The sequence below is a fragment of the Electrona antarctica genome (assembly GCF_951216825.1).
Source record: "Electrona antarctica genome assembly, chromosome: 9".
In the NCBI taxonomy this organism is placed as follows: domain Eukaryota; kingdom Metazoa; phylum Chordata; class Actinopteri; order Myctophiformes; family Myctophidae; genus Electrona; species Electrona antarctica.
Window position 1 is genome coordinate 23,275,723 of NC_136790.1, and position 14,999 is coordinate 23,290,721.

Genomic DNA, 14,999 nt, shown 5'->3' on the forward strand with positions numbered 1-14,999 from the left:
GGGTGTTCAACTTTCAGACAGCCCCTATGGCCTAGTCAGTAGTTGGCAATCAGCCAATCATACATCAGCACATAGCCTTCAAAGCTGTGCTGAGCCGGTGAGCCCCCAGCTAATACACTTTAATGGCTATCAATGGTGGGGTTGAGACTGCATACAGAAGAAAGGCGGTATATCTGGTGTCCTGCAGTGAGTGGTCATGACAAGAATGTTGAACCCTAGTGTCCTTATTCTGGAGAAATAAGGACACTAGGCAAGAGGAGTCTTAAACCCCTCTTGACATTTAATATTTACCTGGTGTCATCCAATAGAATTCATTTCCAGTTCCCATTTTCCTTTGCTATGAAGTGTCTAATTTGATGTAGTGTGCAAAGAGATGAAATGGGTTCTATGGCTTTATTTCTTGTAATATAGTCTGTTCTGGAAGACTTAAACCAGGGGTGCCCACACCTTTTTGACTAGAGAGCTACTTTCAAAATGACCAGCTCAACAAGATCTACAAAATAGTTTAAATATGTACCTGAGGGGGCTTTGGAATAGCGGAGCTGGCGTTACATATAAGACCAATGCACTTGGAATGGGAAATAGAGGGAGTTTTTTGTATTTGATTTGTAATGCTACAAACGTTTTTGTGCACGGCAACCTACAACCTCAAAATATTGCATTGTGGGTTTGAGCTGACAGGCCCTTTTGATGTCAAATATTTAAATTAAATATTCTTTAGGGGCATATCATGTGATCTACCTGCACAGCCTTTGTGATCTACTGGTAGATCGTGATCTACCTTTTGGGCACCCCTGACTTAAACCATCAAATGATTTGTACTGTAATCATACCACTCACACATTGGAGGAATGAACTCTACATTTCGTAAAAGGGGCATATCATTCAACACAGCTCTGTTTAGCTGTTTTTGGTCGAAAAAATATTTAATAACGACATGGAGTAGATGGTGATATTCCTGGTAGTCGTTCGATTAGATACCCATCCCATCTAAATTCTTGACCAAAGTCAAGTCACCATTAGCCACTAATACTTTCAGGTGTTCACTCGAGGTGTGAGTGAATCCATGTTATCAGTCTGGCCAAAACCAGGCTAATAACTTGCTACTACTGTAATCGGGATAGATTGCTACATTAACAGACAATGGACTGAATTGTGAAATACTGGTGTTTTATTTGTTGGCACATTTATATTACAATCTTCAGTCTTCTCACACTGGTTTATTCCACAGTCCCAAATGACAAGAGGAAAAGAAAATTCCAGTGACACATACCTTGGAGAATACAATTACAACAAATATGTACTGTAGGTAACTTCAAGGCTGAGGTCAATGGCGACAAGTGCACGCGTTATTCAATTTAGTTCCAAGTATTTTATAGGTACATTAACATTTTTAATGAAGTTTAGAATTACTATTAAGGTTGCTCAATTAAGGACATGAAAGAAATATAACTTCCACAGGGGCTATGCTAAATGAAACTTGTGACTGCAGAAAATGTGATGATCATCATTTTACAGTGATGTGCTTTTATGGTATATCTACTTTAACCACTAGATGGTGCCATTAATAGCAATCAAGAATCACTGGGAATTAAGGACGTTACTTTGAACTGAAACCAGCTCTTTGTTTTAAATGCATCCATTTAATGTAGTCATTCATTTAATGGTTCTTAAGCATTGTTGTAATTAAAAATTAACAGTCAAATCCAATGATGGATTAGAAATCTCAGTAAGAAAAGTAAGGATGCATATAGGCTCCAACTCAACTCAAGAGACATTACCTCGTTATTCACTGCTCCCCCTGTACCTCAGCGTCCATAATCTACTTTATCTGAGATTTATGAAATGACTGAATTTGGAGTCAAAGATTAAGGAGGCAAGATTACACCAACCATCATTGACCAAAGCCAGAGGAGAGAAGGGCTCTCTGGTTTGCAAGGGTGCTGCGTTAGCTATGTACAAGACATTATCTTGTCAATAACAGAGAGAAAATCACAGAGAGAAAACAAAATCAAGTGGTCATAAATGTTCAGTCATTGGCCTCCTGTACTTGTGAAAATCCTCCTCACATTCATGTTGACAGCAGCTGTGACCCACATCGAGCTGTTATCACCATTCACCTGGTTTAGTCCCTTGTCGGGCCACAGAGGGTCAAGTTTTGGAATTTCCACCAGCCGTGTACAATTTCATCCTGTTAACATCAACTGTACACATACAAAATTTAGACTCAATAGGTCAAATTGGCATGTAAAGTATTACAATTTAAAGTACCAGGATGTTACAAATGAGGACTTTGGCCACCACACCCTCCTGATGCAAAGCAATAAAAATGCTAGTTCAAAGTCTCAAGCATTTCAAGAGATTTATAAAATACTCAAGTAATAATCTGCAAGATACACAGAGATTAGGGGTTATCATTAATGTAAGGAGTGGTGCTACTAGTGAATTGACTCATGCCCAGTTTTATGGAGTGACAATTTATAAAAGCAATCCAGAGGCTTGTCTAGTACCCAGTAAGTTAGTCACTCACCACTACTTCACAACCTCTGCTACTGTCTCAGGCCTGTCAAACTGTAAGCCTAAATGGTAGTCTAGGTGTTTTGGAAACTCCTAAGTGGAGGTGGGCTTTTTTAACATCTCACTTAGGCGTATATACACAGTATAACAACAACAAAGGATATGGTTACATGTAAGCATCAGATCTTAGAAAACGTTCAGAATATTCTAATTAGGCCCATCACTCCTAGCCACACCAATTCAGCAGCATCCCTTGTTCTACAGCCTTAAGATGTATTGTATGCCATCTCTCAGATCAAGGAGAAAATCCTCAATGAATTTTAAAAAGCCAATGCCACTCTTAAGATCCGAGTAGATAATTCTGGCCCTCGGTTTGCATGACATGTTGCACTCACAGATGTGTTAAAGAAGCGTTGTCATTTGTACTCTCACCTTTTGATCTATACAGAAATGAACAATTTACAATAAAAAAAAAGTCTTACATGCTATCTACAGCGCCTCCAGTTTCACAGTATTGAGCCAGCTGCTCTGGGCTGCATCGAGGCAAGTGACGCAGCTTGGCTAAAGAGACTTTTGCCAGACGTGAAAGAGAAAGAAATTATCAAAACAAAAATGAAGAAAAACTAGTATCCAAAAGCATTTTACATATTTATATTAAAAACGAGGTCTCAAACTGTACAAGGCTTGTTTGTTCTGCATCTTGCCAAAGACAGCATTTTAGATTCCTTTACTTTCAATGTCAAGCAGTTGTTTTTGAGTGTTTCTGGGGATGCAGATTAAATACTAAAGAATGATGGTTTAAAAAGAAAAATCAATCATGAATCATACTGAAAAGTGCCCTAAAAAGTAATCTTAAAAAACACCTGTCTAGTGCTACTATATTAAACACAATGTAAACAATTTCTATCAACCAAACTGAATGTGAGGTGTAAAAACATTGGAAATTGATTTGGAAAACAAAAAAACAAACCAAAAAACAAACAAGTGATATGTGCTGCATGAAATTTACGAGCCCATCATTTTTTGAAAACCACTCCGGAAGCATGATTTAGCTTGACAAATAATGTAATTCCAGGAAAAAGTCGTCATGTATTAGACACTTTTTCCAATTGAAAATACACTTTGTCACCAAAGCATAAATCAGGCTTTATACCCCTCTTAGCATACAGAGGAAGACATTGCAGTCATTCAAAACCTACTCAACTCAAGAGATAAAAAAAAAAAAAAAAGGAAAATAAAAATACAGACTGAAGGGATTAAATAGCAGGTAAAGACACTAAGATGATTTTACATTTGTGCATTAACATTCTCGCTCTCTCTATACTCATATACAGTATATCCTCTGTTCGAGAGTGAAACCTGTAGTGATTGGCTAGCTTCCCAAACGAGGGAGAGGCATACTTGACACTTAAAAACTGGTAAGAACCTCATCGAGGGGCTTAATAGTTCCAATTCTGTGACAAAAAAATTACCACAAAAAAAAAAAAAAAATGAGAAAGGTCACCAAGGTCACCCAAGTTAGAGCGAGAGGAACAGAACAGTGCTCATGCAAAGATAAGTCACTTCCCACAATTCAGTCCATTCAGACAGAACATTTCCTATCCTTACAAGAGGAGGATATACTCACGAGCACATTCACCCACAGAAACTAAAGGAAAGAAATAAAAATGAGAGGGAGACATTTAAAAAGACCACGGAAAGCCTTCAGCTTAAGCACTAAGTATACACTTTTACATTACAACAGTAAAAAGTAGTTCTTGCATTCAATAAACTCCACGCTAAGGGCGTGTTGAGGAAGTAGAATGTAAGGATGGGAGTGGGGGGGGGGTTCAGGATAGTGGGAACATTTCATGCAATTCTCAGTACAAAGAAAAAGACACAGGGGAGGGGGGGTCAAAGATGGGGTGTCAAAGATGACATTTACAAAGTGTTTTAGAATATTCACTTGTCATCAAGTGTGTGCCACAATACTGGCACCAAGGAGTTGGCAAGGCAAACCATGTTATTTTTATTGAGATAAAAGAGAAGAAAAAAATAACATACCGAAAACCGATACAAGTAAGAGCGCGAGCGGTGGCATAAGCTCCTGGGGAGGGGTGTGAGTGGGGGGCGTCAGTGTTTGTGTTTTAGTTATCTGATATCCGTCTCGGAGCTCTGGTTGATGTTGTAGGTAGGGGAGAGGTCCCCAGCTATCGTTGCCACCAAGGGCGTTCCGTTGCTGGTCAGGCAATCCTCCTGGAGAGACTCGAAGTAGGTGGCCTGCACAGGCTTGTGACACAGCAACACTTGTATGGCATCGTCTATTTTAAACCACTCCCTTTTTCTTCCTGTAGACAGAGAAGAGCAACACAGGCAGCCGTCAGATTTGAGTTCAAGCGGATGGAGGAGGCGACAGCATCGACGACAGCAACAGTGAAGGACTGCTGAAATGATGCTTTAGAAATTGATATCATGTTGTTTATGTCCCTCAAACTTATTTCTAATGGTTTGAGCCTCACCACTCTGATATAACTAGTCCATGAACTTTCTTTCTGGCTTCTGAAGCAGTTTTAGCTGCAGAACCACAATGAGGAGCACTGTGTATGTGTTACATATGCTTGCTTCCACTGCCTGTCTTAATCTGCTCGGTCTGTCCAACTGAGGAGGCTCGTCTCACCGCAAAGTACAGCACTGTGATCGCCTCCGTCAGAAATGACAAACATAATCTTACTGAAACGGCACAAACTATTTACTGTACAAGGACAATGTTGGTGCAATCAGGAGTTTCGATAGGGAATCTATATTTTAAATAAAAAGTAAAAAGAAAGAACAAGCTGCAATGTTTTCCTGGTCTTAAAGCAGCTAGTGTCTCAACTTCTCCCCACTTATGTGTTGCTAATTGTTGGGCATGGGAGGGGAGGTGGTGTTTGTCTCGATCCCTCCATGGTACGCTAAGAGGCGATGCCGATTTTACAACTCGCCTCCTACAGACACTATCCGCTCACGGTACCTCTGCTCAAAACGCCTGCTGTCTCTGAGGCTACTTCTCCTCTAACTAGGCTACCTCTCCCGTCTGCCTATACCCCACAGGTCCGCTCCCCAGCTCTGATCCCTGTGTCCCTTTTTCCCCGGGAGAGAGACTCTAAACCCGAAGGAGATTCTGCACGCCTCCGTGAAAAACCAACATGGTGTTATTGGCGGACATTGCAAACAAAGTTGGAAACTGTAGACCGAAGAGGGGGAGGGATTATATAAAGTAGGGCGATATGGATGACATCTACCATACGACCAAATCTGATGAACTGTTTCCGAGACGAATTTACATAAAATCCCCTATACGATGAGAAAGCCTGATTGTTCAAAAATGTCTTTGTATGGATAGAATACATACAGTAGGAGAGCCCAAAAAACACCAAACTATTTGAAAAAGTTGAATTGTATGTTATAGGACCTTTAACTACTTATTGGCATTGTTGAACGGAGAACAAATGCTTTACTTTGACAGAGCTGGGTGTTAACAGAGCTGATGTTATAATCACACAAATAAAGCCTTGTGTGTTGTGATATCAAATAGGCCCAGAGAAAGCCAGTCATTAAAGCATTAAAGTAACAAATGTTATACATTACCAATGTTCAGCGAGTCCTCCCAGTCATCCAACACCTCAGACACAATAAGAACATAGACATATGTTCTGTGTTTCCTCTCTTCATTCTGTTGGGGAAAACATTCAGACTTAAAGGCAGCCCACCACAGAACATTACACCAAATAAAATAAAACATGACATCTGAAAAGCTCACCTCAAATACTCCAACTAAGCGTCCTAAAGTCCCCTTTACGCCAGCCTGTTGAGCAAAATGAAGAAAGTATTTAAATGAATAGCCTGTTTTGTTCATAAAAAGAAAAAGAGAAATTAGCACAACGTAATTTATGTCAGATAGTCTTTCATGTTATTTGCAAGGTTACTTTTTGGAATGAATATTCACTCAGTGACCGTTAAGTGTCTCCACCCTGAGATTGGAAGGTCAGGGTTCACTGGGGAAATGTTCACTGTATCCTCATGCTATAGAAACAGGAGATAGGCTCCTGAGTCCTATGGGCCACATGGCTATGTACTAGTGTCTGTATTTACCATTTATTCAATAATTATAAATACATGTGTATTTTATTGTAGTGATTACAAGCATTAATTATAAAATAAATAATTAAAATACACCACATAAAATAATTTCTACATGAAATGTAGCTTATTTTTCTTATATACTGTATCTAAAAGAAAATAAATGATTAGCTGTTTTTCAGCAGAGGGCGCCACATCACAACAGCAGACTTACATTTGAAATAAAAAGGTAGACAAACAGATGACTAGTCTAACTAACCTAATAATCACTTTCATCCCATTGCAGACCACAGAACCGAAGCCACACAAAGGTCACAATATTTCTAATTGAATGACAAATGGAGCCATTTCATGTTGCCGATAGTTATTAAGGGCTCAATAAGGATATGGACAGGAGCATGATTTAGCAATGCAAGTGTAAAACAAGATATACAAAGAAAGGTGATTGTGAATTCATTTTATGTCAGCTGACAATAGTAAAGGTCTTGTGAAACACCACAAATTATAGTATTGATTCTGGGGAGGAAGAAAGAAACAACTAAAATACAATCTTAATCAAACCGTAATTATTCGGGCACTAATAATACATTTTTATTTATATTGCACTTTTCAATTCACACAGAATATGGCACTGCTGCCTGCCATTAGTGGCAGCAACAGTGATTTGGAGTTGGACAAGGGCCTGACTTATCCCAAAGGTGGATAGCAGGCAAGGTTTGGATACAGAGCCAAGTGCCTGCTGACATCTTCGCAGCTTCTTCTGGTTCCAGTTTCGGCCTATAAATACATGTTGACTCCATGCACCATACACAGTCTCGGCTCTACATTCTGTAGAGTAGACTATCAGCCACATTGTATGTCATAAAGAGGCTTAGAAAAGTGCCAAGACATTGGGTAATAAGGCAAAAAAGAAAACAAACCAGTGTGTTGGTGAAAATGAAAATGCTTCCCAGCTCACATATTCAAAATAAATGATTAAAATCTTGTCATTGTCAGAGACTATATGTATCGAGGGTATACATTTACAGCCAGACAAGATGAGGTAGAGCAATATAACCTTTGGCCTGCTCCTGGGCCTCATGTCCCTGCCCTATCATCCCTGGCAGGCCTCCAAACCAAAGCATAAGCGGTCAATCACCATCACTATCAGATCAAGCTAGCTACTGTATAGGATCAGGGTATGTCCTTTTACACCACCGCCCAATAAGGGGGTTAGGAGCAAATAGCAGACCATTTTACAACAAGTCAACGGCATATGTTTCTGGACTGTTGCTGCGTTACCATTTTAGTGCTTTTAACAAACTTCGACAACAATGTGACACTTCCAAGTCCAACCATAGACCTTGGCCCGGTGGAAAATATGTTGGCAAGCGACAAGGTCCTGGTAGCTGCCGTATCTACTGAGTAGCAGCCAGAGTAAGAGATGATATCAGCATCCATCAGTGTGAGGGATCATAGACAGAGAATAGGCTTTATGCAGTCAGCAGTCTGCCAACAACTGACAGGCGGGTGAAATTCAATGCCTTGGCCGTGTGTGCATTCAAAGGCTTTTATTTGTCACTCTGTTACATTAAGGGGGTTAGGAGCAAATAGCAGACCATTTTACAACAAGTCAACGGCATATGTTTCTGGACCATTTTAGTGCTTTTAACAAACTTCGACACCAATGTGACACTTCCAAGTCCAACCATAGACCTTGGCCCGGTGGAAAATATGTTGGCAAGCGACAAGGTCCTGGTAGCTGCCGTATCTACTGAGTAGCAGCCAGAGTAAGAGATGATATCAGCATCCATCAGTGTGAGGGATCATAGACAGAGAATAGGCTTTATGCAGTCAGCAGTCTGCCAACAACTGACAGGCGGGTGAAATTCAATGCCTTGGCCGTGTGTGCATTCAAAGGCTTTTATTTGTCACTCTGTTACATTCTGTTACAACTAAAACATCCCTGATCCCCAACCCTGAAAGTTTGCATTTTTATTTAATGGCACATTAAAAGCTAAATAAGCAGAACACTGACTTCTATTTAGGATGAGAAGTATTTTATCTTTGTTCTAAATATCAAAAGACCAAGACAAATAATCAATCAGCTTTACAAACGCAGGATATTATAATGGATTACAGGATGTTATTAGTGCCATGGACTACATTTTTAACTATTAAAAGTGAAAGTGCTTTCCACAACGCTTAAGTATTTGCTACAGGGTAACCATGGATGTATTAAGAGAAATATAGGGTTAGTCTGGTTAATTACAGTCAAGGTCCAAACACACTGGGATAAAACTAAATAGAAAGTAGAAACATATTGTAATGTATTTTTTGTCACAGTACATTTGCACATAATGTATTGTGTCCTCTGTATTTAATCCATCCTAGCCATTGGGAGCAGAGGGCAATATGGGCACAGCGCCTGGAGAGCAGTTAAGGTGTAAGTGCTTTGTGCAGGGACACCGTTTCCCCGACGGCCTCTCTACCCATTCAGCTATGGTCAGTGGTCACCCTCTCGCAAACCACTTGACTGGACCAAACAATGCTACTATTTTCACATGTAAAATAAATAGTTTCATATAAATTGGAAGCTTTAGACAACAATGTAGGCCTGTCTTAACAAGGCTGTTTCTTGCTGTAAAACAGAAGATATCCAAACAATAAAGGCTCATTGTTCCTTCCTTTGCAGGAATTAAAGGATGATACAGCTGCACTCGGTGCACTAAACCACTGGGAAACCTAATGCACAATCTCAGTGTGATTCCCTTTGCCACTTAAAAGTTAAACTCTGCTTTTAAACATGACACTGATGTACTGTAGCTTACTGTAGATGTTGCCACCTAGGCTCTCTCTGCCCTGGTGAAACAGGTTTCAGTACTGACAACAAGGTTGTTAGGCCTGGCATAGTGTTAAATACTGACATGATTTAAACATTTTAATATACTCAAACTTATTTTTTGTGCTCCAATGAGAGTCTAAGGGAGGACTTTTCCCTGAGTAATGTTTCTAGACATATTATGTAACATCAAAGACAAAGAAGGAACATCCGCACACTTGGTTTTAGAGCTTTATATGAAAAAAGCCTATTAAATAAAGTTTCTAGAGCTGTGGAGCTCTAGAAACAGTGTGCGGACGTTCCTTCTTTCTCATTGATGTTTGACTTGATGCCTTAACGTCCAGCACCTGGCCTAAATTCAGGCAAAAGATGTGCACCCAATCCTCTCCATGAACATATTCTGTAACACCCAGTCCTATTCAGGTCTGCGGTCAGGCACAAGCTTGGCTCAGGGAGGACGACGCCCCTGCCATGCAGAGTCCATGGCACTTTGGTTAACACCCCAATCGCCCAGGACGAAGTTCACCGTCCTTTCTATTAGTAACACCCAGGACGCCGTTTTATCCAAAAGACGAAGTTTATTGATATGAAAACCGATCGCATCGCTCCAAAGCCTAGGAGCGCAATCCTGGATGTTGCGCAACAGTGAGACGTCATCGAAAATGTTCCCCCCCTGTTTAGCCGAGGAGAACGAAAATCTTAAAACGTTAATAACTCTCGATCTAAATCATCCCGTCCAATTCTAAGAAAATATCCTGTGTTAGACGGCCCCCCGCTGTCCAGTCGCTAGTCGCGTTCGATTTAATCATGCCTCCCATTGTTGTCGATCGCCTCTAGAGTGTTTTGGCTACATTTAGCTGCTCCAGCCACATCCGGTATAACTTCCGGTCCGTCGGTAAAAGTGCTCCGTTGCTATAAATCGCTTGGGTGCCATGATTGAATGGATTAAATAACCCCAGGCAATCGGAGTGTTAATAACATAATATCCTGTGTTTTTAAAACAAAACTGGACATGATTTACATACGGTAATCTTCTATGTCTATGGTGTGTTTCTGTTTCACATTTTCAAAAGACTGAGTTATAAAGAACGCAGTCATTTACTAAAATTGCCACTACTGTGCAGGCCTAGCATATCTCTAACTAGAATAAAGAAGGATTCACCAGTGATGTCAAAACTAAGTGCCAGCCATCTAGTGGAAGTGCTTCAGACTCATGGGCCCCTTGGCCACACCATTGGAATATTAAGGGCCACTTCATACAGTAGAGTAGGTCATACTTCCTTGCAAAACCCTTTTGCTCAACAATAATGACTCAAGTCATGTTGACACACAAACAAGACATTTTTATGGAGCAACACCTGAATAAAAGGTTTATGCAACAAATGATAAATTCATACTTTTAATGTCAGAGCCCCATGAAACTACAGGCTACACTGACTTTTGATAGTTAGTTGGAAATGGAAACATCACTGTTCAATCACAAAGGGAGTCTAGTCAGTCTACCAATGCACCTCAGCCTGAAACGGCTGGTCTGGTGCGTCACAGGAACAGGGACAACAGTTGCAAACTGTCCGAGCTGCTCCAGTGTCTATTCCTTTTTCCTCATCACTGTTCAATCCTTGGTATCTTTATTCTAGTCATCTCTACACCAGTGGTTCCAAAACCTTTTAATTTCAAGGACCCCCATAACTCTGAGTTACAGACTTGTAAGGGTCCATTTGGAACCCCCCCAAGAAACCCAGATGGTCCCTGGACCATGGTCCCTTTGAGAACCACTGATCAACACCAATGGTTTTCAAAACTGCTATTTTCAAAAAATAAATTAAAAAAAAGGTTTGCCTGTAATGACATGCCCATAATGTGATGTAAGTGGTTAAAGTATATTTTTATGACTGCTAATATTGTACGCTTAAAAAATATATAACGTTTTGTATAGTTATATAAATCCCAAGGCACACCTGGGCTTGTCTCAAGAGTCACACCAGCCAGTGTGCAGCACACCGTTTGGGAACCATTGCTCTCTACAGTATGTTTCCTATAGGAGTTCCTTAAAAGAAGAGAACTAACCTCTTCACACACTTCTCGAGCTGCAGCAACATTGGGCTCTTCCTCTGGCTCCATTCCTCCACCAGGGACAATCCATTTGTCAGGATGCCGACTACTGCTCACCAGTAGTACCTGAAAACATTTGCAAATAAGAATGCTTATAATTAGCAATGCTTTTATATACAGACAGACAAGAGTATATTAGACAGATGGACACAATATGCTAGTTCTCCTTCTCCATGCCCTTATCCTCAAGAAGCCCACACACAAAAGGGCAAGATGATCTGATGTCTGAGCAACATGAAGAGACATCATCCACTTTAAAAAGGAATTGTCAGAGAACAGGACAATAGAGAGCTAGATGTTCAGGTACAATGCTCCATGAAGCAAGCCCTAAGATGAACAACTGGAACGGGTACTGGAGCTTTTTAGATAACCTAGAATCTAGGTTATCTAAAACTAAAAAGCTCCAGTACCAGTTCTAGATAAAGTGAAATAATGGAGTCAATATGGTTCCAGGTGTCATTAAACACATGCTGTCACTTTATTCCTACCACAGGCCTACTGCACTTTGATTAAGACTGTATTTGCAACTAGTTCTTCTAAGTTTGTGTGCAGTTCTGTCATAAGTTTGGTTCTACAAATAGCCTTGATATAATTAACAATGTTTCACTATATTTTCAGTTGTCTCTAAACCTGGTACCAGCCAAGTAGGATAGCTGTTCCATGTCATGGATAAACACCATATGTTTCCTGTAATCCAAATGACCATTATAGTCAATTATTGATTTTCTTCTCATACAAACATGAACAGACATGAATGTGCCTTGTGTGTCATCTCCTCCCTGGTTAATACAAAGCTACCTTTGAGACGGCCTGCCTAGGGACCAGGTTACAGCCAGCTTGCAAAAATTAAACTTCTATTATTTCCCCCCTTTCAGGAAATGCACATGCATTTGAATGGCATGTGCACATGTTGAATCTAAAGTACAAAGGCTATGGTTATGGAATAATTGTTTGGCGCCGCCTAAAAAAAACCCATACGTTGCGTTTACTGCAATCGCACTAGCCACTGGTCATTTCACACCCTATGTTTCACACCCTTTGACTCAGAATTGATTTGTTTACTGATCCCATTGGTCCATGAAGGCTAATGCTAATATACCATAATGGAGCCAATGTTAGTCTTAGAGCTTTAGCATGTGGGCCAACCGATTTAACAGTAACATTACAAGAGGACTCTTGATAATCAAATAGCATTAAGCCGTTTATCAACACAAACAACGAAATCACAACAACCATCCCCGTCTGTCCTGTGATGGGATCTGGGATGTGTGGTCGCTGTACTGTACTCGACAGCTGTTAGCCTGGTAGCCTTAGCAATAGCGTGTTGCTATTTGCTAACGACCTGGCTCAATGAGCCAATGCCCAGCATACTAGCTGCCAGCTAGTCTGTTGTGTGGTGGTGGGCTCAACTTAGCTTACATAATACTTTGCTGCTTGACCAGAAACAACACTAAAAGCAGAAGCCCGCCAAGGCCATGTCTGTACCAGCTGCTAGAAACACAACACATGCCGATTGATTATTGATTATGTAACGTTACAGGTTCACAGAGAGAAGACCACGGGATCCATTCAGCCGGGCCTGGCCCAACGTCATACTTCGTCCGCGCGATCGTGTCGTTCGACATAAATGACGTGTTATTACTGTGAAAAATGTCGACGTGACACTCGTTTGACACCTCGTTTCAACTGGAAACGCGTCGATTCCGTCGAACGAGCCCGGTCGCGCGACGAGGCGTCAATGTTGGCCGTGAATAAATCTCCTCCTCGGACTCACCTCCTCCTCCGTCTCGCTCCTGAAGCACAGACAGGCGGCCCGCTTCTTGTATCCGTCCCCGTCGTACGTCCGGGTCTGGTTGGACTTGAGCTTCATCATCTCTAAAGTTCTAAAGTACAGCAAGCAAAGTGGACCCCTAATAGAGAGAGCGCTGAAATGTGAGACGCAAAGTCCTCCTGCGGGGGGAACATCGGCGTTTATACGCTTAAAAGAGATAACTTCTTCTCCGCTTCATCTTCACAAACCTAGGCACACATCTACGGCACGGTCGCCATTACCAGAAGCCGCTACCTACGCCCACGACGTAATTTAACCTTTCGCACCCAAGCGAGCGTAAGAATATTACGTATCGTATTTGAAGAATTCAAGCATCGGGTGATGGGGAAAAAAGGCTGTTGTACCACATTATAGCTGCCGGGGTTAGAAGTGGCACTTTTAGCTCTAACTACGCTGTTCAAGTTCGATTTTATTCCAAGTAATAGTGTCAACTATATAAATGCCATTGGCCTCACCCTTCGCCTTTATTTAATTTATGTTGTGAAATGAATGCAATACAAAGTTGATTCATCATCCAGTTTCAGCACCTCAGGTAATGGACAGCGCCCAGATGTAATAATTACCGGTTGGGCAGCAGCCTATATAGCCCACATGTTGTTGACTGTTGTAGTAGGGGCTAACCCTAGAATGGCTGTGATATTACAGTTTGTGAAATAAGCGGCGGCAATTTCATATCTATTTTAAAGTGTATACAACGTGTGTTTAGTAAAATATCTCTACTTTTCCCTCGAGATATGGGAGATGGGACGATATGAGTCACCTACCTGGCGAGGCCCAATGCCCAAAATGATAGGGGTCAACACAAAACTTCGCTGGGAACGGAATGTGATTATGTGATACGTATCGTCTGGCACCGCAAACAGGTGTGATTAATTAATGTTAAAGTCCAGTTAGTGCAGAAAATGTGCTCCGTATGAAGCTCGACGGTGGAAAAGTGGAGACAACTTTCAAATGGATATAAGGACAATACACAATAGCAGACCCCAAGTCACAGCAATTAATTAGGCTATTTGGTGAGTGCACACAGCATCACACAGCACCACAAAGTTTATAATTGCTGTGAGACCTAGCCTGCTGCCTAGCTCTGGTCCATAGCCCAATGCCGTTGCTGCCGTGAGAGCCATGGACGTGTAATATAGCAGGCAGCCATTCTAGGGCTAGGCCTATATCACAGACATTTTAGGGCGAAATATGGGCTTGCATTAGGTTGTATGTTGTTATATTATTGTTACTTCCTTCCTGGACTACATGTTGTAGTTGTAAGGTGGAGTGAGTGCAGCAAAGCATTATGGTCATTGTAGTAATCTAGCAGTGAGACCAGTGTCTCTGACTTTGAAATACTAAAATATCAAAAAACACATATTACCCACCTAAAAACCCCAGGAAAGTGTTTCTTGTCTCCCAAACATCATTAAAATAAGATCTGGCTGGCATCACCGCTTCCAAACTTTTTATGGCATTCTGATTCTGCACTGATCCTACCTTAGTTTTAGATATTGAGATATGTGGTGTGCGAGGCAAGTTGGTGCTAGAGGAAAGTCAATTAGGGTCATCATGGGATTGGTAGTTTTCAGTAGGTTTCATCCTAACCTAACCTAACCTAACCGCAAGCACGGAGCA

The 14,999-nt window shown here is 41.1% G+C and overlaps 1 protein-coding gene across 1 annotated transcript; it reads right to left on the minus strand.

Moving 5' to 3' along the window:
* Positions 1 to 1,153: 1,153 nt before the first annotated feature.
* nudt3b (nudix (nucleoside diphosphate linked moiety X)-type motif 3b) lies at positions 1,154 to 13,615 on the minus strand. Its single transcript, XM_079509222.1, has 5 exons — positions 13,323 to 13,615; positions 11,504 to 11,614; positions 6,296 to 6,340; positions 6,124 to 6,208; positions 1,154 to 4,844 (listed from the first exon to the last, which is right to left on the minus strand). The coding sequence occupies exons 1-5, from the start codon at positions 13,419 to 13,421 to the stop codon at positions 4,648 to 4,650; spliced, it is 537 nt and encodes a 178-aa protein (XP_079365348.1). The 5' UTR covers positions 13,422 to 13,615; the 3' UTR covers positions 1,154 to 4,647.
* Between the last annotated feature and the right edge of the window lie 1,384 nt (positions 13,616 to 14,999).